The sequence below is a fragment of the Genypterus blacodes genome, unplaced genomic scaffold (genome assembly GCF_046128005.1).
Source record: "Genypterus blacodes isolate CSIRO-AG114 ecotype Tasmania unplaced genomic scaffold, CSIRO-AGI_Gbla_v1 ptg000058l_1, whole genome shotgun sequence".
Taxonomy (NCBI): domain Eukaryota; kingdom Metazoa; phylum Chordata; class Actinopteri; order Ophidiiformes; family Ophidiidae; genus Genypterus; species Genypterus blacodes.
In genome coordinates this window covers 3,391,630-3,417,717 of record NW_027466870.1, presented here as the reverse complement: position 1 = coordinate 3,417,717, position 26,088 = coordinate 3,391,630, and the positions used below count along the sequence as shown (strand labels likewise).

The window sequence follows — 26,088 nt, the reverse complement described above, 5'->3', positions numbered from 1 at the left end:
AGGCAAAAAAAAAATATGACACAGCGCCGTGTATGTTTATCAGTCAGGAAAATAAATAACTGAAATAAATACTTCCCACCATGCGTATGCTAGATGAATGTCCTTCAGCCACAGTTCAGGATTGTCCTTATGTCCTCGTATGAGTACATGTTGGAGTGGAAGGTCCCCAGTCCCAAAGATTGCACAGTATTACAAACAGCACCCATGACCAGTAAGTCACATAGGTCAATATTGTGGAAAATGTTGTTGGAACAATGTAAATACACCTGTTTCTGTTGTAAGTGTGTGTGTTTGTATGGTTTAAGTCCTTGTACAGTACAATGTTCAGTGTCGGGAAAATCCACTGCGGCCGTGTGGACCTCAGGTGCTTTTCCCCTCCTGTGTAACTTCAGAGGAGCAAGTATTCGGATATCCACTTCCTGACAGATGTGACGCGGGTGTAAACCCCTGGAAAACGCATTCGCCCGCATCCGTTCCCCCAGCTGGTCACCCCGGCGATAAACCAGTGGCCTGAGGGCTGGCGACAAGTCAGCGGCCCTCCAGAGTCTCCCTGCAATCCAGATCAGAGGTGGGTTATTCGTTTGCTACAATAAATAAGGACGCATAAGATAATTGATTTGGGAGGAATGATTCCAGCGAGAGGGAGAGAGGGAGAGACAGTAGGTGCACAGAGAATGTCACTTTAAAAGCTGCAGAGATGCCAGGTGCTCTGACCGAGACAGGAATGCATGTGGGTTTCCTTACATAAGAAGATTACAGGGAGGGCGAGAGGGGAGAGGGGAGAGCCGTATTTTTAGGAAGGAAAGTCTACTCTGCAATCAGATAAGCATCTCTCACATTAAGTGCAGTGATGTCTTGGAATAAACACTCCATCTTCTCCAGGTTTGCAATAGAAGTACCTTTTAGAACCAGGATTGCTTCCACCGCAGTGCTACAGACCTGCAACGACTTGAAGGGAACACTGACTTTGCTCTGCGCACTCTAAACCGAATCATCTGAGCCATGTTGCTACGGCCACCGCGTCTGAGCGAGAGTTTCAACTGGTTTCACACTCTTATAGCTTGGGTGAAGCGAAATCCTATCACCCAGATGTCTGGCTCATTCCCAGGCAGTGAAATGGATCTTAGGTGGCTCACAGAATGCTGCACTGTCTTACCAGACAGGTGTCTCTGCCTCCCTCCATGAAACCAGCACACATCATGTTAGCAGTCAGCACGCTGCCATAGGACTGCTGGCATTCTGACTGGTCGATGACGCTCACTGCAGCTTTCTGTAACAGGTTGGTCAACGAACCTATGGGAGAGAAGAAACAAGGAGAGTTCATTTAGAGTTTATGTAATTTCACAAAGCTCCAAAAAATGCCTCCACAGGGAGATTAGTCCAACACGTCTGAACTACATGTCTCACCTCCCTCTCTCATGGATCCCCAGCCTGTGATGAAGCACTCTGCGTTCTTGAGGAAGCGGTGTACTGGGGAGGGCAGACAGACGGACTGGATGGTGTAGGACCTCGGGGCCGGGACAGCCAGCTCCAGCAGGGCCACGTCGTGATCCATGCTGGTTCCGTTGAAGGCCGGGTTGATGATGACCCTCTGGATGGGGATGACCAGGGATCCCATACCGGAGCGCAGCACTGAGCCCAGGCTCACGGCCCAGTTAGTAGGGCTGGGGTCACTTTGGGTGAATGAAAGAAGAAACTTTTACAATAATGCATTAATTTTCTGAGTCATGATTTAGAAACTGAAATATATCTGATGGTCAGTACTTTTTGAAGCAGTGTGCTGCGGTGAGAAGCCATTTGCTATGAATGAGCGTGGCACCACAGCGGTGAAGCCTCTGGAACTGGAGGCTGCCGATCCAAGGCCACTCTCCTCTGCGAGCGGTCACTCCACCCACGATCCTCTGGGAGCCCAAGGCGGGCCGCATGCCGCAGTCTGAAACAAAAATAAGAAGGCACCTCAGGAGGGTTTCTCCCTGAGCCGACGTGTGTGTTCTCCTCACGCTTTCACTGACCGCAGTTTCGTTCGTCGGTCTGATTCGGGCAGTCGGGGACTCCGTCACACTCTGGGTTGACCTTGCTGATGCAGGAGCTGACACCACACTGGAAGCTCCCACTGCAGTTTACTGCTGGAAGACATGATCACACAATCAATTTATGATGTTATATTGATTACAGATTCCACCCCTCTTTCTTTTCATGAATGACTTAATCCAGAGTAAATGACCAGGGAGTGCGAGTATCCACACATCCATGTCTTGTATAGCATTACACTGTGGATCTGACCAATGAAATGCCAATTTTATGACTTTTGACCAGCTAGGTCCAGAAATCCTATATGTTTTTTAACTTTGTGGCAATTGACCCAAAATTGTAGCAGAGGATTAGAAAGGAAACCGCCAACCAAGTTTGGTGAAAAATGGTTCATGTGTTGGGCCCAAGTGTGTACAGGGGTTCCATGGTGTAATGGTTAGCACTTAGGACTCTGAATCCTGCGATCCGAGTTCAAGTCTCGGTGGAACCTAACTTTCTTGGTGACTCAGTGAATTGTGTCAACGAAAAAGTCTGACTCTCACCACATTGATCCAGCATGGTAAAATGTTGTGCCACATGATCCAAAATTATGGGAGTAATTTCTAATTAAATCTGGTTAAGTTTGGCCTGGGTGATGTAAAGTCGCATCGGGGTTCCATGGTGTAATGGTTAGCACTCAGGACTCTGAATCCTGCGATCCGAGTTCAAATCTCGGTGGAACCTGAATTTCTTTGCATTTCACTGAGCATAGTTTTGACTTTTCAACTTTTGTCTGAGTTTATAAAAGTTTGTGGCAAATGACCCAGAATAATAGGAAAAATCTAAAATTTAGTAAGGTGTGGCCTGGGTGTTGTGGGCGTGGCCTGTGTGAATGATAGAAGAAACAAGGAACATTGTTTCTATAACTTAAAGAGAGTTACAGCTTGTTCCCTGGATCATGTTCAAACTGGCCAACAAGTTTCATGAAAATTGGTTGCCAATGTCTGAGTAATTCTGCTGATAAGACAATTGGGAGACAGTCCAACCAACCCAGGCTCAAACTGGCGTCAGGAATAAAGCTTTGTTCTAGTTAAGAGCAACAACTACAGATTCCATTCCTCTTTCTTTTCAGACAGTAATACAATGAGTTAATCCAAAGTAAATTACCAGGTAGCGCCAGTAACGACACATCCATGGCTATGGAACTGGACACTGGTGGCTGATCAACGTTCCCTCCAGCCACAGGCACCGGCACAGTGGGGACATACTGTGCTTGGTGATGGACCATGTTGGGATCGGTGTGGCTCAGAATCCAGTTACGGAGCTTGGTAACACGGGAATAGACCCCAGGCCTGTTGATCTGGGCACAACCAACGCCCCAGCTCACCACCCCAGCCAAGAAGAACCTCCCCGGTGCCCCCTCGCACACCAGCGGCCCTCCAGAGTCGCCCTGCAGGCAAGACACAAGACTTCTTAATATCTAAACAAGTGCTGATGTGAAGCTGAGATGATGCTGATACCACGCAAATAGAATCTTTCTCTTTAGGCCAGTAAATGATTAACACAAGATACATTTTGTTTGGGCTTGTTCATCCTGTAGATGTATGAACACTGTCCTGGAGCCCTTCCAGTTTGAATTTGGCTGTGGGCGAGCCTTCACAAGGTGTGAACCACACATTTCTTTGTGATACCTTCAGTGTGGCATTACCAACAGCAAACATCATCATGCTACCCTGAAAGTAACAGCAACAGCCAGTGGGCTTCTATTTTTAGTATGGGACCAGAGTTTTAACCACAGACAACAAAAGAAGATCAGAAAATCTGTGCCACAAGCAAGGAAGTGTTGAGGTGTGATGAAAGACGATATTTGGTGTTATCATGCGGTTTCTTTATCTGTGATTCATTGTTGTGAACAGTAGGAACAGTAACAAAGCACTGACCTGGCAGGAGTCCACCTTGCCCTGCAGGAATCCAGCACACATCATGTTGTGAGTCACGGCGCCTCTGTACACGGATGACTTGTTACACACCTTGGAGTCGATGACTCTCACCACAGCTTTCTGCAGTATGGGGGGCACGTCAACTGAGAGACACAGACACAAAGGACCGCTGAATTACTCATATTTCAACGTTCCATTCTTTCTTTAGCACACACTGTACAGATTAAATCCCTACAGGCAGAGCTGGGAAATAAGGAAACACAATTCAGACACTGTGATATAATATTAAAGCACAGTCAGTCATCAGGCTACTAGGTCATAAACATGGAAACACTTGATGGTGGGAATATCACCAACACAAATCCAGAGATCCAGAATACAGAAACTAAATAGAGGGCCCTCATACCTCTGCCAAGGCCAAACAGGCCTTCAACTATGATGCTACACGACATAAACCTGTGATTGTATCAAGTCCTGTTTCAAAGTTATTGATGTTATTTAACTGTTCGAATGCCAGTTGAGATGAATCGATTGGGGTGCACGATGGATCACCCTCACAGGGGTTCCATGGTGTAATGGTTAGCACTCAGGACTCTGAATCCTGCGATCCGAGTTCAAATCTTGGTGGAACCTAAATTTTCATGGTGAATACATTTGAGTACTACAGCTTGGTCCCCACGGTCCTCATGTACAATAGTGTAGCGATTTTTCCAAAATTGTAGGAGAAGAACATTTTTTTTAAATTGAGGAATATATACTTAGGCGTGGCCTCTGTGATGTGGGTTTGGCCTATATGGATGGATGTCGACAGACCGAAGGAATCCAGGAAAATTGATTCTTTGATCTAAAGGGAATGACAGCTAATGAATGACACAAACATGTCACAGGGGTTCCATGGTGTAATGGTTAGCACTCTGGACTTTGAATCCAGTGATCCGAGTTCAAATCTCGGTGGAACCTGTCTTTCTTTGCATTGCACTGTTGATAAGAATGTAGGTAATAAAATGTCAGCTTACAACTTTCGTTCACTTAATAGACATTCGAAAATAAAGGGACATTTTGTGACAGTTGACCCAATATCGTAGAAGGAGATCAAAAACTCATTCATACAGACGTGGTCCAGACATCCTATATGTTTTTTAACTCTGTGGCAATTGACCCAAAATTGTAGCAGAGACAACCAAGTTTGATGAAAACATATTCATGCATTGGGCCCCCTAAGTGCACAGGGGTTCCATGGTGTAATGGTTAGCACTCAGGACTCTGAATCCTGCGATCCGAGTTCAAATCTCGGTGGAACCTGACTTTCTTGGTGTCTCAGTACGCTGTGGGAGTAAAAAAGTGTGACTCTCACCACTTTAATCCACCATGGTAAAATGTTGTGCCACATGATCCAAAATTATCAGAGTATTTACAGATTAAATTTGGTTAACTGTGGCCTGGGTGCTATGACACAACATCAGGGTTCCATGGTGTAATGGTTAGCACTCAGGACTCTGAATCCTGCGATCCGAGTTCAAATCTCGGTGGAACCTAAATTTTCATGGTGAATACATTTGAGTACTACAGCTTGGTCCACCAGCATGGTAAGATGTTGTGCAAAATTATCAGAATAATAACAGATCAAATCTAGTTACATCTTGCCTGGGTGGTGTTACAGTGGCTCAGGGGTTCCATGGTGTAATGGTTAGCACTCAGGACTCTGAATCCTGCCATCCGAGTACAAATCTCAGTGGAACCTGAATTCTGGTCATCTCACTGCCAATTGGGTTGTGTTCTCATCAATAAATGTCAAAATCATTTTGTTCAGACATTCTACATGAAAGATTTTGAGGAAATTTACCCAAGCTGAAGCTGTAGTGTACAGAAGTTACTGTAGCTGAAGTGTAGAAATGGACCTGCCCACCAAGTTTCCTGAAAATTGGTTCACACCATTTTTGTTGGGCAGCAGTGTGGCACAGGGGTTCCATGGTGTAGTGGTTAGCACTCTGGACTCTGAATCCAGCGATCCGAGTTCAAATCTCGGTGGAACCTTGAGTGTGTGTGTGTGTGTGTGTGTGTGTGTGTGTGTGTGTGTGTGTGTGTGTGTGTGTGTGTGTGTGTGTGTGTGTGTGTGTGTGTGTGTGTGTGTGTGTGTGTGTCTTTTACCCAAACTTATAAGAGAAAATACAAATAAATCTAGTTAGGAATGGCCTGGGTGGTGTGGGTGTGGCCTTTATGAATGGATGGATACTAAAAGTGAATACGGCCTATTCTCTGGATTGTGTCCACACTGCCCAACAAGTTTCATGGAAGTGTCTTAATTGTAAAAATGTGTAATTCTGCTGATAAGACAGACAATTGGACAGACAGCCAAACCAACACAGGCGTAAACCTGACCTCCTTGGCGGCAGTAATAAAGCTTTGTTGTAGTTGAGAGTGTAACAACAACTCTCTCTGAATGAACTCAACCCACGTCAGTCACTTCCCTTTCAACTCTCAATCTCTCTGCCCTTGTTGTGTTGCTTTGTCTCCTGCATGCTGACTCACTGTTGAACTGGGTCAGGGCGCCCCACCCTGACACCACGCAGCTCTGTCCGGGGGAAAAGACGTGAGACAGGGAGGGCATGCAGACGGGCTGGATGTAGGGGCCGAAGGTGAGAGGGGTCTCCAGCTCCAGCACAGTCACATCGTTGTCGGTGGTCAGAGGGTTGTAGTGAGGAGAGACCACCAATGACTTGATGTTGATGGTTTTGGACTCCGTCTCCTCTCCACTCACCAGTCGGGCTCCCACCAGGGCCGTCCACTCTTTGGGGTCATTGTCTCTAAAAGTAGGAAAGGGAATGAATTCCTTGTTGTTGTGATGGTGGAATTGTTAAAAAAAAAGACACAAATCAGTAAACTGTATATAAATATGGTTCCTACCTCTCAAAGCAGTGTGCTGCACTGACAAGCCAGCGTTCACTTATAATGGAGGCTCCACAGGTGTGACGTCCATGGAGCTTCAAACTGACCTGCCAGGGCAGCTCGCCCGGCCGAGCATCCTCACCTCCAACAACACGACTCCCCATGGCAGGGCGCAGGCCACATGCTGAACAGAGAGAGAGAGAGAGACGGTGTGGGTGAGATACAGGGGAGGAAAGAACAGGAAGGGGGTCAAGGTTCAACACCTGAAGAAATCCATTAACAGAACCTCAGAGGACCTCTATGTAGTATGAAGAGCCACTCACCACATCGAGCTTCATCAGATCCGTCTGCACAGTCAGTGATGAAGTCGCATTCCGGATTTAATTTGGTGACACATTCCCCATTATCACAGGTAAAGGTGCTGTCAGGACACCTGGCTGGAGAGAGAATTTGATACAGTGAACAGAGGAATCAAGATAATGTATAGATAATGTAAACATAGCAGTTCTATGTATGTGGCCGATAAGTTCTCATAAGTGTTTGTATTTTGGATCCAGCAGAATTGTTGGATTTGATAAGTTTCACATACATACATTACCAAATCCATTCTAACAAACTGGAACCCACCTAACATCTCATCTCCAATGGTGTAGAAAGACTTCCCACTGGCTCCTATGGAGGGGACAAAGCCAAACGTCACACACTGTGGAGACTCCGAGACCGCCAACTGATGCCACAATCATTTTGACTTTACCCAGTAAAACGATCGCGTGGATCTCTCCAAACTCGGGCACCTCTAGCGGTTTCCCGTGCATTACTGAGCCGAGTCCTGCTCTCAGCAAGTCCTGAACAAAGTGGTCTGAATACTGCTGGATCTTGGACACCCTGAAGACGAGTCTGAAGGTTGCCATCACGTCATCATTAATGTTACTAAAGAGAGAGGTAGGAAAAAGAACACACTGTAGCTGCATGTGTGTCGGTGTGAGAACAGTGAGAACAGTGATCATAGATCCTAAGTGTCTCTTACCCATAGGCAACGATACTACACTCAACATAGTGACGCGATATTGATGAGGCAGCGAAGACGTTATTAATCTGTAAGAGAGTGAAGATGGTTGATTAAAACACTTTGAAGGAAGTAGTGGGGCCTTGTTGAGGTTTCGATGAGCGCTCACCTTTGACTTCAGCACAGAGGAGAGAACTATGGAGAAGCCAGAGTTCTCATCCTGCAGGACCGGCTCATACTTCAGACCCTTCAGCTCCACCGTCTCAATGAAGTAATGCTGCTCCTGAACCAGGTACGCTGGAGGAAAGATACCATTTGTAATCAAAGTATGTTATTGTTGCTTTGACTCCAGACTTTCAATGTGCAAATCTCTCCATGTCCAATGCTATTGTCTTTGATTTGGGGGTCGTAATGTCACAGAAAATGTAAAATAAAAACAATCAGAGCCTCAAAACATCGTAATATAGTGAATATTACGCTATCAAATGATTGATTAATGATATTAATTAAGATTATCATTGAAAACACAGTGTGTAATTCATTTAATGCGGGCAAACACAAAGATAGTTACACATGTAAGTGCAATTACATCATTGACACATTGTGAAAAGGAAGTTCACTCAGCAAATGTACATTGTAGTAATTAGTCAGTGAACCTACCAAGCAGCAGGCCTACAAAGACCCCGATAATGAGAAAGAGGAGGAGGAAGGCTAGCAGGGTGCTCCTGTAGCAGGTAGAACTGGAGGAACTGGAGGAAGGAGAAGAAGCTCCAGGAGGAGACCACTGGCCTTCTCCATCCTTCTTCGCCTCCATGTTGGATTCACTGCACCAACCTCACCACTCGCATTCCCCCGTCTCCAGCGTCATGGTTGCCCCAAAGACAAAACGGTCCAATCCTGCTTTAAGATAAAACAAAAACGTGCAAATGTACCTCAGTCAGTGTTTAGTGTGGTTGGTCTGGATTACAGCAGAGTTTTGGAATGATCTAAAATGTAGCCTACGGTGGAGACGAAGTGATTTGATCAAACCGGATCAATGAGAGCAAATCAGAGGAAAATAGCAGAGATACACCTGGAGACGAGTTAGAATCCTCCGGTTGTACCTGGCTGTGATTGTACCGCCGTGCGTAAAGGAGACCGGGGAGGCCATGTTGTTCAGCGGACCAAGATGTGGCAAAAAAAAAGGTCCCATCCAACTCAAACATCCAACTCTCATCTAGACCTCAGCGGATATGAAACCAGTGAAATCATCGAAATCAACAATTGAACGCAACTCGCCTGAACACTGAACCGCACGGAACAATAACAGCTTTATGTTCTGAGCTAAACCCGCTCACCTCTGTCGTTTCCCGGCTCCTCGGAACGCTGACATTCACAGAATCCTGCGCGTCTTGGATGAATTGGCGCACACAGGGAAAGATACATGGATGGAGGACGAGAGACAAGAGAGCGAGGCACCGCTATTTGTTCCACCAGCCGAAGGGGCGTGACGCGTCACACCCGCAGGTAGCTCACCTTTAGTTTGCTTTAGGGCTCCAGATAAGCCCCCCAGCTGACTGACCCTCCTCCTCCTCCTCCTCCTCCTCCTCCCCTCCTGGTTACACCCCGATGTGAGCAAAGCGTCTCCAAAAACAACCATCAATCCTCCGGTACATAAACAAACAGCAGGTCGGTTGCTTTTACACGGAGCAGACTACTACACGGAGGAGAAACCCAATCCTGGAGAATGTAGCGAGCTCCAGGTGAAGCCTCGTACTCCCTCTAGCTGCAGCCTCGTCGCGCTCCGTTGACACCGTGACTGAGCAGGAGGAGGAGGAGGAGGCGCGCTGGAATTCTCCCCGTCCGGAGCTCGCTACACCCGGCAGGTCGCTCCAGGCAGCCACATTACAGCTTTTCACTTTTGCTACCCTTTAAAAAGATTTAAATACAAAAAAAGGTCGAAATTACATTTATTTACCCCCACAAATATCTCTAACCCAAACTAAGGCTTTGTCTGGGTGACACATCCAAACTTTAAGGTTTTAATCTGGATTATAAAGAGAGTCAATTACAAGTTTTGATGGATATGAGTGAGATTTACAGGATAATAAATATAGAGGTCAACTGGTGTGATGTGCACTGCCAGTGCAATACCAAGGGAAAGACTTTTGAATTAGTATAAATCTATAAATACATTAGAATAGTGTTAAGTGTTACTCCAATTATTTTAATAACAGATGATTTCTTTGAAAGATAGTTGAACTTGCACGCACACTGTGTATTTCTGCTCTTTGTGGGTGTTAGTAACATTTTGCAATTAGACTGTAAACTTTCCGATTTAGCAGTATAGCATACATGTACAAATAAGTTCTTTTTCTGTGATTTCTCTTAGTTAGTGGGTTATTTGCTCAAAAGAATACCTTTGTTGTTTGTTCTTTTTATATTAGCACTTGAATTCCATAATATCTACTTGAATAAAAAGCTCCCCCTGCCACCACCCCCCTAAAGTAACAAGCCTAACAAAGGTAAATCAGTTTACTTACACTATTCCCCCACCCTGCTCCCAAGCAACAAATGTGTCTTTGTCAAAGGGTGGACAAGCTTAAATGGCTTATCTGCACACACAAACACACACTCCCTTTATCCCCACAAACACATTTAAAGATCACAATCAAATACTTTGGTTACAGCATGAAAGAAGGGCAGGCTTGTTGTTGTGGACAATTCAATTGCTTGTCTATGCACCAATGGTTACCGCCACTAGGGGCGCCAGAGCTGAACTGGTGTGATCCGACTACTGACCGGAGTGAAAACCGACACCGGGCATTGCTTTGGGGAAAATGACCTGGCTGCTCTTTTAGAGGGATCATACAAATGTTTGGAGTTGGGAGTTTGTCACAAGACACAAGACTCTCCTCTAGCTGCTCCATGTTGTCTATTTTTCAAGATGAATTAATTCATAATTTAGTGTGTGTGAGTGAATGTTTAAAAAGAGTGTAAATGTCAACCGTCAAAGTTCTTCATCTATTCCAAGCATACAAGGGAACAAAAATTTACAAAACACAAATATTAAATTTTTATTTGATTTTCTTATCAAAAACAAAGAAGAGTAAAAAGTTTACTTATTCTGGATAAAATGAAAATGGTAATGTTTATACTCTCTTAACAACTCAAACATCTTATCAACGTAAAGGCTGAAACCAAAGTGAGGCGTTCAAGTGTCCTCGTCCTGATCAAGTCATCATTCTTCACAACAGAAACTTGCTATATGAATTATTACCAATCACTGTTATGACTGAAAAATAGTTATGATCCAAAAAACAAAACGTCACAAAATAGTCAGGATTTGAACGTGTGCATGTTGTGTGTGTGTTAGCCGTCTTGCTGCTGGATGAAAGGGTTTGGTATGGCCTCCATGCCGTCCTGGGGACAGATCAGCACCACAGACGTCCCTCTGCACACCACCAGACCAAGCTGCCTCGTGTCCTCCGTCAGCTTCAGCTGGTCGTCTGGGTCTGAACACAGAGACAGAGAGACACAGACAGACAGAGAGAGACAGAGAGAGACAGAGAGAGAGAGAGAGAGAGACAGAAACACACGTTAATGTTTACAGCGCTCAATATAATTTAGTATTTTTTCTTTTTAAAAAACGAAATTTACACAAAACCAAGACAACAGACACTTCATAATGACGACATGCTAATATGGAGTCAATTCATGTCACATCAGAGTGCATGAGCCCCAAAATGACATGTTTGACTAGTCTGACTCCATTAACAGCCTTCGTAAACAACAATGGCGGTGTTGTGTCTCTTACCGCGCATGTACTCGATAGTCCCGTCCAGCACCAGGTTCAACAGAGGGTCAAATCCTTTCAGGACCCCGCTTGCTGAGAAAAATAAACACAACATGAGTGAAAACATCGGCGTAACGACAACAGCTAGCTTCAATAGCGCGTCGGACGTCCCGTATACTTTACTCACCTTCGCGTCCTCCTTGAAACTTCACACGGATCGGCTTGTCGATGTACTTGGACAGGTCGAAGATGCTCTCCTTCTTCTTCTTCTCTTTATCCTGCAGAGAGCAAAGCGACGCTGTTTATGTCTCACGTGCAGGCTAACGTTAGCGAGCCGTTAGCTTAGCTTGCAGCAGTCAGTGAATCAAATGCAATAAAACGTCAAACTGTACATACGAAACACTGCTGTACAAATATAATTATTGTTCACAATAACAAGAAGCTAAAAAGGATAATAACTCTGTGAATTTTAAACGGAGCAAACGTATTATGATGTTTGAATGGATGTGAAGACCATACGAACTCACCGCCATGTTGGCTCTGTGACACGGAAGTTTAACTTTGACCGGACAAGTTTCCACCAATCAAATCGTTGCGTGCGTGTAACGAAACAAATGCGTTATTTCCCCCTCCAACTAAAATTCAAAAACGAAGATGTGATTGTTCAGTTGCTGCTATGTGACAATGAAATGTTTCCCCACGTCTTACCATAAAAAATATATACATTTTGAGTATTCGTACGTTTTATTCACTTCCGGTAGAGTTCCTCCCTCCTTATTGGTTACAGACTCATGGATGCTCCGCCTTATTGTCGGATCTCTAGTGGGGAAACAAAACTAACACGGAGCTAAAATAACGTTTTCTGTTTATTTTCAGCTTCTTTGCTTTATAACATTTAGTAGAATTTGGAATATGATGAAAGCATAAGAATAATAAAAACAACCAACCATAAACTTAAACTTCATGTCCCACAGAGGCTCTATGTGTTAAACTTAGCATGCTTTCCTAACTGACCTCCTTTCCAAACTATTAATACCCCTGGCAGGTGTGTTGTAAACTGGACGGAGCAGAGGACGAGTCCCTCTGCAGAGAACCGTTGGCATGTTTGTTTGTAATGACATGGCCACAGAGCAGACACAGAGCTGAGAACGCAGAGCTTTAAATTCACTGTTCTCCCTGAACGGTAAACAAAATGAAGGAGGAAGAATCAGCTTTTGGTCAAAAAGACTGCACCTCTGAGCCGGATGTTATTCCTGATGTAACACTGCAGGTAGAGGGAGAGAGTTTTTATGTTAACCGTCAACAGCTGGCCGTCCAAAGTCCTTACTTCAGGGCTCTTTTCTTTGGCTGTGGCATAGAGAGCAGGAGGAGGAAAGTTGAGATCCAAGGTGTGGGCCGTGGGCATTTCCGGGTGCTGATGGATTACAGCCAGAAGTCCATCCTGGCTTTGGACCGAGAAAACGTTCTTGGGATCCTTGAGACAGCAGATTTCCTCCAGCTAGAGCGAGCCAGGCTGCTATGCTGCAAGTTTCTGGAACGTGAGCTTCACCTCAGCAACTGTCTGGGAATGATGGCCTACGCCTGGCAGTTGGGCTGCATGCAGCTCTACACAGCAGCACGGCAGGTGGTGCTCACACACTTCTCTGCCATCACCTCTGAAGATGACTTCCTGTTGCTGTCCAAAGAGAGCATTGCAGACCTTCTCGCCAGTGATGACCTGTCCATCCATAAAGATGACCAGGCTTTGGAAGCCACCTTACGCTGGGTGTCATTTGACCCAAATCGAGAAGAACACTTCCTTGAGCTAATTGAGTTGGTGAGACCTGAGAGTCTCTCTTTACCATTTATTGTTGAACTTTTGACAAGAATGAAAGGCTCTGACCCAAGAGCCAAACTCATCTATATGCTGAATGAACACTTCCCAGCTTCTTGGACACTGGGCAGGTCGATGAGCAGGACCAAATCCACAGAGACTCTGTTTATCCTCGGTGGGCCTCATGATCAAGAGAAGCAGGCGCTCTACCAGTTTTACCCTCACAGTGGCAGATGGCAGAGCTGTGCACCTCTGCAGAGGAAGAACCTCACACAGTACTCAGTAGCTGCACTAGGTAATGTCTGGACACTGAGTGTAGTGATGAAGATGAGGATGATATTAATGAAAGTGATTATGAATGGGGTTGGATGTGTGTTTACTGTAAAATAAATCATTCGTCCTTAATTGTTGTAAATTGCAAATTAAATGGTAAAACTGTACAGATGAACATATATTTTCACATTACATCAGTTTGATTTCTCATGTCTTCCTGTAGGAGACAGTGTGGTTGTGACCGGTGGTAACTTCCGTGACGTGTTTTGGTTCAGTGTGGACTGGGTCAGAATTTATGAATGTGGGAACCAGCGCTGGGTGGATGGGCCGGCCCTGCAGAAGTCCAGGCACAGCCACTGCTCCATAGCACTGGACTCAGCGCTGTACGTGCTGGGGGGCAGCATGGATGAAGGACTTGTGGTTGATGTAGAAAGGCTGGTCCTGGGGTCTGAGGAGGGCTGGGAGGAGGTCAGCCCTATGATCAGGGCCGTGGAGAGGGCAGCCACTGCCACTTTGGGACCCTGTATCTATGTGGCATGTGGCCTGGATGAAAACGGGGATGTGTACAGTGGAATACAGAGGTATGTGGTGAAGGAGGATCAGTGGGATGTGGTCTCCTACTCTCCATTCCCACGGTGAGTCAACATTAAAACACAAATTGACTCTTCATGTATATTGTATGGCAATGTACACATATTTATTATTTATTCTGTTTTTAATTGTTATTTTAGTTGAGTTTAGTCTGTTTAGCCATCATAAATGTATTAAATTAAAGTAAAATGTCCTCTTTCCTCAGATATGACCTTGTAGCCACAGAGCTCAACGGCGCCCTCTACCTATTTGGAGGCCGGGTCCTGCGTCTTGACGTGGAGACAGATGAGTGGACCGTGCTGGAGGAGGAAAGTTTGGACAGGAAGTTTTTCTGTGGCTGCAGCTCAGCCTGTGGTCAGATGTACCTGGTCAGTGAGAGGAAGGCCAACAAAGCGTTCCCCAACATGGTGCTGCTGGACCCCTACATAGACACTTGCATTGAGGTAGATAATGCCATACCCTGCCCTGTGCCCATCAGAGGCTGTGTCACCATACGAATGGTCACATGATGGCAGCAGATGGGACGGAACAACACACCAGGTCAGATGGTTGGTGGTGCTTCCTATAGTTGTCACTGCCATTCTACCCTGAAGGCGAGAAAACGGGCATAATGAAACTCATTATAAACAGTAACAGATTGTACATACATTTGTTTTAAGTCTGTGCAGAGTCTCCCGGAGCTAAACCAGCCGAATAACAACTGTGCTTGAGACAGAGAAAAACATCATGCTGTTGAAAAAAATGAATGAAACACACCCATGTTTAGAAATTTCTATAGAGATTTTTTAATAGTAAAAGCATCACTACGTTACACATGTGGAAGTCCCAACTCCGTTCTTCTTATGTACACCAGAGGGCGCCAAAGCTATTCTACCAAGTGAAAGTGATCTTAATCTGCCTCAGCCTCAAGGCAGGACTTGTATGTATTCTGTCACAGATCACAACAATGTATCTACAAAATCTAAGATAAAAAGTCTCTACAGAAACTGAAACTCTATAACTTCCCTTTAATTCATCTTTGTACAATCATTTGCTGTTAGCATATACATGGCTGGGGGTTGGGGGGGGGAGTTACTCTTTAAATCTAGCTATTTAGATTTCAGCAGCCTGTTTTTTTAATCATCATTGCATTATAACAGTGCAGGGGTGCAGTTCATTAGCAAAAACCTCTGTTGTGGAATGAACCCTCATCATATCCTTTCATAATTACTATTTGTATTATACAATGAGAAGAAACATGTTCTGTAGGTCATAAATATAAAATCTGAAAAATAAAGGAAGATACAATATAACAAAATACATTTGTTTTGTTTTAATTGTGAGAGTAATGACATGGTGTCATGGTTACTAAATCTGGGTGGGCTGTGCAGGGTTAAAGTGAGATATGATTCTCCACTTGTTCTAAGGACAAACAGGCAGTGGGCCTGCTGTGGTGTGAAATCATGAATGGACCATGTTGGATGTACACAAGCCATACGTATGAATCAAACATGCCAGAAATGATTTAATCTCCAACAGGCAGAACTGTTTCCTGGCTAGTGAGATGTGGAGGGAGATCGCTCCACTATCTGGCTTTGGGCAGTCTGCTGTTTATGCTCCTCTGGTTAGTCAGGTTGTTCAGGACACAGTTATTAGCCAGTGATGCCAGTTTGGAGTTGATCGCACCCTTCCTTTGTTCCCAACTGCAGTCCTCCTCAGGTCCCTCCTCTTCTTCATCGTCGATTTCGCTCTCCACATCGCTACGTTCATCGCGCTCCAACTATGGGGGTGAAGATTTATTAGTATTTATCAGTATTCTGTGTAGCAGCAAGTGGCAGTACTCCATCCTCTACAATGTTAACAATGCATTCCTCTCACCTTGCCCATGAACACAAACTTGTAGACCATGCGCAGGATGAGATAAGCCCAGAAGATGTGCAGCCCCTGCAGCACTAACAGCAGCGCGTTGAAGAAGTAGTAACCAAAGAACGGCGGGAAGAAGTCTAGAAACACCACCAAGGTTGTGTAGACCACGCTGGAAAACACAAACACAACCAAAGAGACACATGTTAGCTCTTTAAGACCTGATTCTTTCATTACAACCAACAAATAATGATCTCATAATGATCTAATGGTGTGCTTTGTTTAGATATTGACAGAGCAGGTAAACAAAGTCTGTAATCTGCTATGTTTTTTAGATGTTTTGCTTTTGTTGCTAGGATTCTCCCACCTTCAGACTGGGCAGTTGTTCCAACTCTCAGTTTGAACTCTCAGTCTCACACACTGTGATAAACTAATTACTGCTATTTCTCAAACGTCAGCCTATTCTTAGGTCATGCAGAGAACCCAGGAGGCGAGGAAGCAGCGCAACAGAGCTGCAGACAGTTTGCAAATAAATAGCATGAGGTATATTTTTATCATATCATAGGGATTTGAAGGCATCTTTGTGTTTCAATATAAATCATCAGGGGCCAAAATACGTCAATACAGCAATATATTGTATGTCTCCATATATTGCTGTCATATATTGCAGCCTGATATTGCAACCAGATAAGTCTCCTCATGTTATACGCAGATTCGCTTCTGCTGCTACTTCTGTTTAGTGCAGCTTCACACACACACACACACACACACACACACACACACTCGTTCACCTAATTTTGCTCCCGTAGTAGTGAAACAGAACACGAGCATGGTGGAAAACAATGTGTATTCCCTTGGCTGTGACTTGATACAGTTGTGTATCATGATCCACTTTCATGTCTCACCTGCCAGGAAAAACTACCAGCCTGGTGATCAGGAAGACCAGAGTGAAGACAACAAACAGAATGTCACACGTCTTCGTCCAGTCACCGTAGTGAAGCATCTTAGCAAACTGAAGGAAGCAAAGAAAAGGGTGAGAGTGCATTACATTACATTACATTACATTACATTACGGTCATTTAGCAGACGCTTTTATCCAAAGCGACTTCCAATAAGTGCGTTCAACAAAGGTAAATAAAGGAAAGTGCAGAAATGAGACAAGAAACGTGTAATATGAACAGTATACAACATTTGTGATATTTTGTACATCTGATCAACAATAAGCTTATCTATTTGAGGGATTTCGTGTTTTGTTTTTTTTCATTGGTTCATTTTGTGTCAATGCCAATGACCAAAGGAAATAATCAAGCATTTTGATATAAAAAAAAAAAAAAAAATAATAATAATAATAATAATAAATAAATAAAAATAAAAATAAAAATAAAAATAAAAATAAAAATAAAAATAAAAATAAAAGATATCATAGCTTTACTAACTTGGCTGTAAAGTCGCCATTTGAACCTGACACATCACTAGTATCGCTTTATCACCAGCATCAAACTCTAGCTAGTCACGCCTGAAGTCACATGAACAGCTTTGCATGGTTTCTCAACTGTCGACATGACAGAGACAATCTTCATTTTTTTAGACGTTATCAGTGAAATGTGACTCTCAGGCAAATCATAGAACCAGACACAATAGATGTACTGCCCTGTCCTGCCCTGTCCCGTCCCGTCCCGTCCCATCCTGTGGGGTTTATCAACCACAGGCCGTAATGATTTGCAACACCTACAAACCTTTCCTTCACATCCTTCCGCCTTAAACATATTCACAACAATGGAATTAGGACATTTCCGTTTGGGTTGTTACCTCGAGAATGATGTCAGAGGAATCGTGCACCAGCATCACCAGCGTGCCGACTCTCACATAGTTGGCACAGTAGGAGAAACCAATGAGAGTTATGGCAGCAATGTGATGTATAACCTGTTCTTTGAAATCCTGCGACACACACACATGCACACACACAAAACACACAGTATGAGGAAGCTGTGATAAATCTCTACAGTTCATCAAAGGTTTCAGTTTTCTGCTATATTCATACTCCATGTTCCTGTGTTTGAAACTGTTTGCACTGTAAAGTTGTGCTCTGGGTTGTTTTTTAAATGTTGCCCTACATAAAATGAAATTGCCAATTTTGTGAAATGGGTTAAATTTAGGCACATATACAGTGGATGAGTTTTGTTCAGGCTCTTTTATTCCTGCATAAAATGACAGGAAACCCACAGCACACAAAGTTTCTCCAGTATCAAGTCATTCAAAAGGAAAACTGCATTTGGATAAGACATTACAAAAGAAACAGGGCTGTGTATGTGTTTGCGTGTCTGTGTTTGTGTGGGTGGTTCTGCTCTTTACACTCTTGAGATTAGAGCGCACACTCACTTTTCTCTTGACATCCACAGAGACACACAGTAGCAGCGACATGTAGAAGCTCAGTTCCATGATGTAATACCAGTAATGAAGCTGAGCCACAGGCTAAAGAAAAGGACGAGACAAACAATCGGTCAAAACTTACTTTGTACATAAAATGTGCAGCGGATGCATTTCTATACAAGCACTTATTTGTATAGCAGGCCAAAGCTCTGGATGCTCATATAAGCGCTCCTTTACCCTCCTATAGAACGTATAGTACAAAACAAGTGACAACTTCCTTTCAGAAAGAGGAAATGTCCATAGAAAAGTGAAATTAAGTCCCTATCTTCAATCAAAACACCTCTGGGCTCTAACACGCCGCAGCAACACAATGGTAGGAAGTTGACCGAGGCCCTTAACACACATCCTCCTTCTCTCTCTCTCTCTCTGTGTGTGTGGAAGAAGCCACAGGAACTCAGAAAAGGGAAAGGTCACGTGCATTAGTGCCTGCAGGGGCTGTAATCAGTCTCACTGCAGACACACAGCGCGGCAGGTTTGTGTTTTCTTTTCCAAGCTGTGACCTCTGTGAGGAAGGGCGGGATTCCTCAGAGGAATGCTGGCCTACACACATACTTAACTGTCATCAAAGAAGCAGAAATGTTTGCTTTTTAGATGCAGAAATAAGAAAAGAATAGCTAAGGAATGGGTTAATATAATAATAAATAATAAAACCAGCTCACCTGTTTGGGGTAATCTGTCCAACACTCACGGTGGTTCCAAAACCATGGAGTCTGCAACACCAACAGAGTCATCATATTAAACAACCACTAACCACTGTAAGCAAATCCATTAGTACTGTAGTATTAAGCCCTGGTGACACCTAATACCATGACCTGCACACATGCAAATACAGCCATCTCATTGCTATTCATGCAGTATTGTGTAGAAAGTTTGCCTCTGCAGTGAAGTCCTGATTATCTGCTAATAGAAATGAAAACGACTGACTTACATTAATCAAAGAGCTGAGTCCTGTGGTGAACGCTACAAAGTAGAAGAGAAAACGCCAGCTGCAAACACAAAACACACAATTCATCAGCACTGGATAGAAATAAGGATGATTGCATTTGTGAACTAGACTAAACTAGAATTTGTATTTGTAACATATTTTGTGTAAAGGCAAATCTGCACAAAGCTGCTTAAAGCTTCCGTAGTTGGAGGTGTAACTTACGCAGCCTCGCAGAACTTTTTGGTGTTGCTGGGTCGGTCCTGGTTCCGCCTGTGTCTGAACCAGGCCTGGATCTTTCTCTGGGAGAGTCCACACTGCTTGGACAGGCTCACCACCTCACCCTGAGCACACACACACACACACACACACACACACACACAAACACACACAGAATATGCACATGTGAAAACATTTAGCTGGTTTTTGAATTATCACTTCATCACTTGGTGAAGTGATACAGAGTGAAGAGTTTTTGAAATGTTAGCTGCTCTCTCCCACTGTTGCCATATTTCAGATGAGACTAATCACCAGCTTGGCTTCATGACTTCTATATTATTGTAATATTATTATATATTCTACCTTAACTATGCCATTAAAAGTTGACTCCGGGTAGGAAGCAGCAAAAATTTAAGCATGCATAGATACACACACATACTGTATCAAAGAACACTGCTCATGTAGCAGGGATTTTCATTTGATACTGTGTGTAAGTCAGTAGGGCAGCATGTCACAGTGCCACATGAAACCTAGAGCAGGGTGGATCATCTCCATGTAATGCGAACTTTCTCCTCTCTCACCTGCCTGCACCTGTGCCCCATGTGGTCAAACCAAAACAAACAACAAAAACAGCAGGTGGAAGATAGAATAGAAACACAAACTTGTGATGGTTGCGGGTTGTTGTGTTTGTAGAAGGCCTCCAGCTTCGGCACCGGAGGGGCTCGGATCAGAACCCGCTCCCTCACTCCTAAAACTCTGCTTAGTGGGACGGCGATGATCCTGGGAGATAAAGAGAGGAGGAATCTGATTTATATGTAAAGTTCAGTTTTGACACTACAACAGATTGAAGTATCACAACACAGAGAGAATGATCGGCAGTGTAACAAACAGCTGTCACATGTGTGAGCCGATCACAGCGTCACACACACACACAACAAGACGGCTCTGTATGTCTCCCATGACAGCCTGTGGAGCGACTCGCATGGGCATATTCTGACATTTGGTCAGGAAGGCTTTGTCAGTAGCTGATATAACATGAAGAGACACTTGATCTGTGTGTGTGTGTGTGTGTGTGTGTGTGTGTGTGTGTGTGTGATTTACAGAGAGAGATTGAGACAGGAACAAGGATGGAAAGGAAGAAATAACAAAGATGGGCATTGGGGAGATGATTGTTTTTTCATAAATGTGTGTGCGTGTGTGTGTGGACATTCATGGGTGTGTAACCCTATCGCAGAGATAATCGCCCTGGAGTGGGCAGGGAGGTTGAGATCAGAGAGAAAGAGGACGTTAAGGAAGCTTCACACACAGATACGCACACACACCGTGTCTGGTTACAGGTGCCCCTACAAAAACAACCCCTCCCAACACACACACACACACACACACACACACACACACACACACACACACACAGGAGGCCAGGTGAAGACACACCTTTCCACCTTCCATCGGACTGACGGCTCCTTTCTGAAACGTCTTAAAGCTAAACTTCCTACATCCACCTGCTGTAAAAGAGTCACATACTGTATACAAACATTCACACACACACAGACACACACACACACACACACACACACACACACACACACAGGTCAGGTACATTCTGGTATTTAGCATATGCTGTTATCAATTGAACCCCACGCTGCTGCTACTGTACATCTAATGTTACTTTACTACTGCTTATAAATACCTGATGAAGATACATGCAAGGCTTTACAGAGAAACAATGGGCCTGCTCTTACACAACCCTGGACAAACACACACACACACACACACACACACACACACACACACACAATTTTCAACATATACAGTAAGTGACAAGGTGCAGCGAGCAAAAAAACAAGTCTCCTATCTGCTGAGCCATCATATGACCCGACATCATGTCTCGCAGTTCTCCACCTGGAATTCCTGTACTGATGCTCATCAAGGAACACAGTTCCCACACACTCACTTACTTCCTTCACCTTTACATTCAGACACGCTCACACCATTGCCACCCACCATAACATTGACCAATATAGGCGATTTCCTCACAAATACCTATACATTATTTACTGAAATAGCAGAGAGCAAACGCTCCTTTATCGTCCCTGACAGAGGAGCAGACGGTTGCAACACCATTTTATCTAATCTAGAATTCATATAGAGTCCATATGTGTTTGCATGCTGATGGCCTTTAAGTTACACACGCTTTGCATACAAGAGAGACCTCAGATGTATGTTCAAGTCAATGCTCAAGTCTGCATCCTCTGAAACACTTGCCTAACATGCCTGAGTTAAAATATTTGCAGTTATAAAAGTAGAAGTTAAGTTCTTCTAATGTAAAAAATAATGTAATCATAATCTTAGAGGCTTCACAGATGAATACCATGCTCTTTCTGTCTGTCCAACCTGAGCTCGGTTTGTGGGATCTGATCATTGCCAGGATCTCGTGATGAAGATGAAAACAAGCCCCTGGTCCCTGGCGTCATCGCCACACTGGTGTTTTGACCTTTCCTGTGAAGTCTCTGGACAATTGAGGACAAAGCTCGTAAAAAGCACAACTGGGAATTTACATTGCAGAGTTTTCCTGCCTGCTGTTTTGTTTTTTTGCGGGTGAGCAGTATCGGTGCTTAACGGATCTGCAACCAGCCGCAGAAGCTTGTTTGTGTTTCCAGTAATTGCTACAGTGAATCAGCAAGTCGTTAGTAACAAATCTACATTATCAGGTTGGATTCATCCCATTACTGTAGCGTGTTACAGTTCTGCATCAGCAACAAGGCAGCTGCTATCATCAGCTACCCTTCTTCTGTTATTCTCCCCTGCCTCGCTCTCACACACACACACACACACTTTCACAGCATCAGCAGTTTAAATGTCTACTCATGATTCCTCCCAGCCCTCTGCTGTCTGTCCAGCCTACACCAGTCACATACTGGGAGCACCATGACCGGGTGAAGGAGCCATTATCTCGAGCCAGCTGCCAAACCTCATTGACAGCTTAGCTCAACCATCCAGAACCGATTCAAACAGGAAACTGGATACGCTGCTTTGAATGGTTGGGATTAACCAGACGAGAGATCCAGGCAGATTATATTTATATTTAATAGCAAAGGAAGGAACTTGTAAACACTGATGTGGCGATTTCTTACATGTGATTTGAGATCTTGCTTTTTGATTGGTTTATTATAAGACAACCCATGACGCAGGCGAGTGTCTCACCTCTCAAACACGTATCTGAGGGCGATGAAGGCGACGACCATGGGCAGCGTGTAGAACAGATCCCTGGGTAGAGGATAGTGACCTTCATGTTCTTTCACCTCGATGTCCTTCCAGGTGACGCCAGGAGGAAGCCAGAACTCTTCCCGCCACAGCCACTTGTCTAATATCGCTGTCATTCTGAGAGGACACGAGGAGAGGAGGTGAGGAGAGGAGAGGAGAGGAGCAAAGTTTGGCTTTGATGGTCCCCCACACTGATGTTATCAGTCTAACAGCCTCTGTTGCAGCTCTGCAGCACTTACAGGCAGTGATCACTTTATTAGGTACACTTATACATTCCAACACATCCACCCTGTTAATGAACCCTGTGTGTGTTTGTGTACTTAATAATACTCATTGTTGACATTGTGTACGTGAAATGTTGATTGATGAGTCTGTGTGGTGATGAACGTCGTAATCTGTGAGTGAAATATTCTGCACCTGTCCAACAGGCCTGGACAACATGTTAGAATACATGATAGATAATAGATCAGCCAGTGAAGAGAAGCCTGAATGCATGAAAGGCTTCAGGTCGTCTGTGTGTGAGCATGCATAACACACCCACACACACCAAGACACACTTTTCTGCAGTGTTTTACCACATGCTGGAGGCTGATCGGTTTGGCTTTGAATGCTATTTTACCGCCCTGACTGCCATATCGATAACGTTAACACATACTCACACACACACACACACACATAAACACAGCATGTTGGCGTATGTCACCGGCTCCTGATGGCAACAAACAACAACACCACATCCACGGCGGACACACAGCCACAGCGACACAATACAACGGACTCACACACCTTATAATGATCTCAAAACGATGGATGCAATCATTTAATAAATAATAATAACAACAATAACAACACTGTATCTCACAGCGGACGGGAAGCCGGGCTCACATCCCGCTGTATAGACCCAGCTCTCAACTCAACCCGTTAACAGGCAGCGTCATCAGACTGACAGACAGTTTGCTGACCGAAAGGTAGCAGCGACATCTTGTAATAAATGAAGAGAAGGAATCAGAAAACAGAGACGCGACATTACCTGTGTGCGCCTGTGATGGGGATGAAGCACAGCGGCAAACGAGCGGGAGGAGGAGCGACTGACGCACAAGCCCTGATTCTAAGGGCGGGGGAGCGGGAGGGGGAGGAGGAGGAGGAGGAGGAGGAGGAGGGGGGTTTATGTCTGATACGTTTTAAATACGGTGATAACATGAGAGCGATTGAAGTATCAGTATATTTGTGTCAATTTAAGGCTGTAAAGTTTCATTTTCTCTTTCTAAGTATCATAAGTGACTTTCCTTCAAGTTTGTGACGTGCAAGCCCTAACCCTAACCCTGTGCAAGGTGCTGCACACCATCCATACCTGTTCATCCAGTGCAGGGTCACAGAGAGGCTGAGGGCTTCTCCCGTGATGCTCACAGGGCAGAGAGCTGGTTACATTCTGGGGCAGGTCACCATAAGGCCAACACACACACACACACACACACACACACACACACACACACACATTTCGATATTTACTGAGTGAATCGGAGCTAATGATCTTTGCTTGTTGCAGGATTGTGCTTGATTTCAGTCTCTTAAGTCGATGTGTCGTTAAGTAAAGTGCAGTAATAAAAACAAGAAGGCAGGATTCAGGTTTATGAATCATTCCTACATTCCTTCAGACTCGGAATCCATTAAGACTGAAAGGTTACATACATTATTAAATGTTTTTGAAAGATCAGCAGAGAATAAACAACCCTTCAGCTGGATTCCAGGAACTAAGTCGGGACAGAGAGGAAACCTGGTGTGGATTTATTTTCTGTGGTTGACATCAGTCAGCGGCTGCAGAAATAAAGCTGATAACATTCAGAGCCTCGTTGACGCGTCGCTGCCATTCATACTGGTTATAACAACACTAACAGACAAAGAGCGGAGGAGGAGATCAGGGATATCTATGAGCTCTACTTCCTTTCTGCACAATGCTGAAAGCTGTTAACTGTGAGGTGAACATTGAAGGAATCGGACATAAACACCAGAAACTATAAAGATGCTCTAGATCTGAAGAAGAGGAAGTTTTATGTTTTCTGCTGTTGACGTGATTTCTATCTAAATTTGGCATTCAATTGGAGAAGAAAAGCGCCTTTCACTCTGCATGAGCTTATCTGCCTTTGCATAAAATAAGGTCAGAGGACGGCAAACATAAACATCAGTGACATGAGATGTACAGATGCACAAGAAGCACAGGAAGCAGGTCGCCCACTGCCGTACTGGGGTTACTATGGTTTTCCATATGATTTGCATCATGCAGCTGACATACCTGTACATAAACTCCATTTATAAGGACTAAATAATGGACGACAACTTGTATTTTATAATGAAGCAGACTACAAATACACAATGAGTGAAATGCAAAAAGGGTTTGTATCCTCATTAATTTGGGGACACTAGAGTATAGAACAAAAAACTGCAAAAACAGATGCACCCTGACATGGATCCTATGTAAATGAACCCTAAGAGACCAAAGATACCTGAGCTATTAAACCGCAATATCCAAATCTAAACAAAGGAGTCACCAACATGCTAATCAATGCTTTTCTGTTGTTGCTAAATGACCTATAAACACACACTAACACCAGACTAACTCCCTCTCTCCCTCTACACAGGTATATATTGTTTTTCTGGTGTAGTAAAGCTTGCTGTCTACATTCATACTTGTTGTAAAAGAATGTTCCAATCATGTCTTCAGTGGAAACAGCTGGGTTTCACTGTGGTAGCAAATGGATGTTAGATATGCATGACAGAAAGGTATTCGCAGCTTGCAGTGGAATATTACTGAGCTGAATGAACAATGTGATGAGCAAAACTGTTCAGCCCGTAACTCTCTGCTTGTCAGCATGATTGGAGCCTCTGCGTCTTTCACGGATGGCGGCGTTTGTAAGTCCACCTAAGTGCAGCGTGTGCTCCCTGTGACCTATAGGGGGGGCACCTTTATCCTGCCTGTGTGCGAGAAACTGACATTAATTTGTAATGCTGCTTCTCTCCCTGCCCAGTCACCTTTGAAGGGGCTGTGATACATCAGCCTGTCTGTGTGCACTCTGAAGGGGTCAAGCAGGATCACTACCACCAGAGCTTAGCAGCAGCACT

The 26,088-nt window shown here is 44.3% G+C and overlaps 4 protein-coding genes and 7 non-coding genes across 12 annotated transcripts; 8 read left to right on the top strand and 3 right to left on the bottom strand.

The window, feature by feature from the left end:
• Positions 1 to 55: 55 nt before the first annotated feature.
• On the bottom strand, positions 56 to 8,676 carry tmprss9 (transmembrane serine protease 9). Its single transcript, XM_076153428.1, has 15 exons — positions 8,503 to 8,676; positions 8,012 to 8,139; positions 7,864 to 7,931; positions 7,591 to 7,766; positions 7,464 to 7,508; positions 7,160 to 7,273; positions 6,855 to 7,020; positions 6,480 to 6,754; positions 3,951 to 4,093; positions 3,178 to 3,460; positions 2,013 to 2,126; positions 1,765 to 1,933; positions 1,408 to 1,673; positions 1,157 to 1,293; positions 56 to 550 (listed from the first exon to the last, which is right to left on the bottom strand). Exons 1-15 carry the CDS (start codon positions 8,654 to 8,656, stop codon positions 389 to 391), a joined length of 2,400 nt encoding a protein of 799 aa, XP_076009543.1. The 5' UTR covers positions 8,657 to 8,676; the 3' UTR covers positions 56 to 388.
• On the top strand, positions 2,450 to 2,521 carry trnaq-cug (transfer RNA glutamine (anticodon CUG)). Its single transcript has one exon. It is a non-coding gene; the product is annotated as a tRNA-Gln (tRNA).
• Positions 2,683 to 2,754, top strand: trnaq-cug (transfer RNA glutamine (anticodon CUG)). Its single transcript has one exon. It is a non-coding gene; the product is annotated as a tRNA-Gln (tRNA).
• Positions 4,512 to 4,583, top strand: trnaq-cug (transfer RNA glutamine (anticodon CUG)). The gene has a single exon. It is a non-coding gene; the product is annotated as a tRNA-Gln (tRNA).
• Positions 4,839 to 4,910, top strand: trnaq-uug (transfer RNA glutamine (anticodon UUG)). Its single transcript has one exon. It is a non-coding gene; the product is annotated as a tRNA-Gln (tRNA).
• trnaq-cug (transfer RNA glutamine (anticodon CUG)) lies at positions 5,181 to 5,252 on the top strand. Its single transcript has one exon. It is a non-coding gene; the product is annotated as a tRNA-Gln (tRNA).
• trnaq-cug (transfer RNA glutamine (anticodon CUG)) lies at positions 5,414 to 5,485 on the top strand. Its single transcript has one exon. It is a non-coding gene; the product is annotated as a tRNA-Gln (tRNA).
• Positions 5,913 to 5,984, top strand: trnaq-cug (transfer RNA glutamine (anticodon CUG)). The gene has a single exon. It is a non-coding gene; the product is annotated as a tRNA-Gln (tRNA).
• Positions 8,677 to 10,873: 2,197 nt separating the features above from the next.
• lsm7 (LSM7 homolog, U6 small nuclear RNA and mRNA degradation associated) lies at positions 10,874 to 12,278 on the bottom strand. The gene is made up of 4 exons (XM_076153230.1): positions 12,145 to 12,278; positions 11,805 to 11,895; positions 11,639 to 11,710; positions 10,874 to 11,336 (listed from the first exon to the last, which is right to left on the bottom strand). Exons 1-4 carry the CDS (start codon positions 12,148 to 12,150, stop codon positions 11,194 to 11,196), a joined length of 312 nt encoding a protein of 103 aa, XP_076009345.1. The 5' UTR covers positions 12,151 to 12,278; the 3' UTR covers positions 10,874 to 11,193.
• Positions 12,279 to 12,744: 466 nt separating this feature from the next.
• Positions 12,745 to 14,979, top strand: LOC143003039 (kelch-like protein 23). The gene is made up of 3 exons (XM_076153513.1): positions 12,745 to 13,725; positions 13,927 to 14,338; positions 14,500 to 14,979. The coding sequence occupies exons 1-3, from the start codon at positions 12,810 to 12,812 to the stop codon at positions 14,801 to 14,803; spliced, it is 1,632 nt and encodes a 543-aa protein (XP_076009628.1). The 5' UTR covers positions 12,745 to 12,809; the 3' UTR covers positions 14,804 to 14,979.
• A 76-nt stretch (positions 14,980 to 15,055) lies between these two features.
• On the bottom strand, positions 15,056 to 24,345 carry cers4a (ceramide synthase 4a). 2 transcript variants are annotated; one of them, XM_076153490.1, is made up of 12 exons: positions 24,323 to 24,345; positions 24,002 to 24,079; positions 22,912 to 23,088; positions 20,370 to 20,487; positions 19,714 to 19,832; positions 19,495 to 19,552; positions 19,226 to 19,276; positions 18,516 to 18,608; positions 17,946 to 18,074; positions 17,042 to 17,148; positions 16,152 to 16,308; positions 15,056 to 16,053 (listed from the first exon to the last, which is right to left on the bottom strand). In XM_076153490.1, the coding sequence occupies exons 1-12, from the start codon at positions 24,328 to 24,330 to the stop codon at positions 15,859 to 15,861; spliced, it is 1,290 nt and encodes a 429-aa protein (XP_076009605.1). In that variant the 5' UTR covers positions 24,331 to 24,345; the 3' UTR covers positions 15,056 to 15,858. The 2 variants fall into 2 exon arrangements, with proteins under 2 accessions (XP_076009605.1, XP_076009606.1); XM_076153491.1 differs by lacking the exon at positions 24,002 to 24,079.
• Positions 24,346 to 26,088: the final 1,743 nt, after the last annotated feature.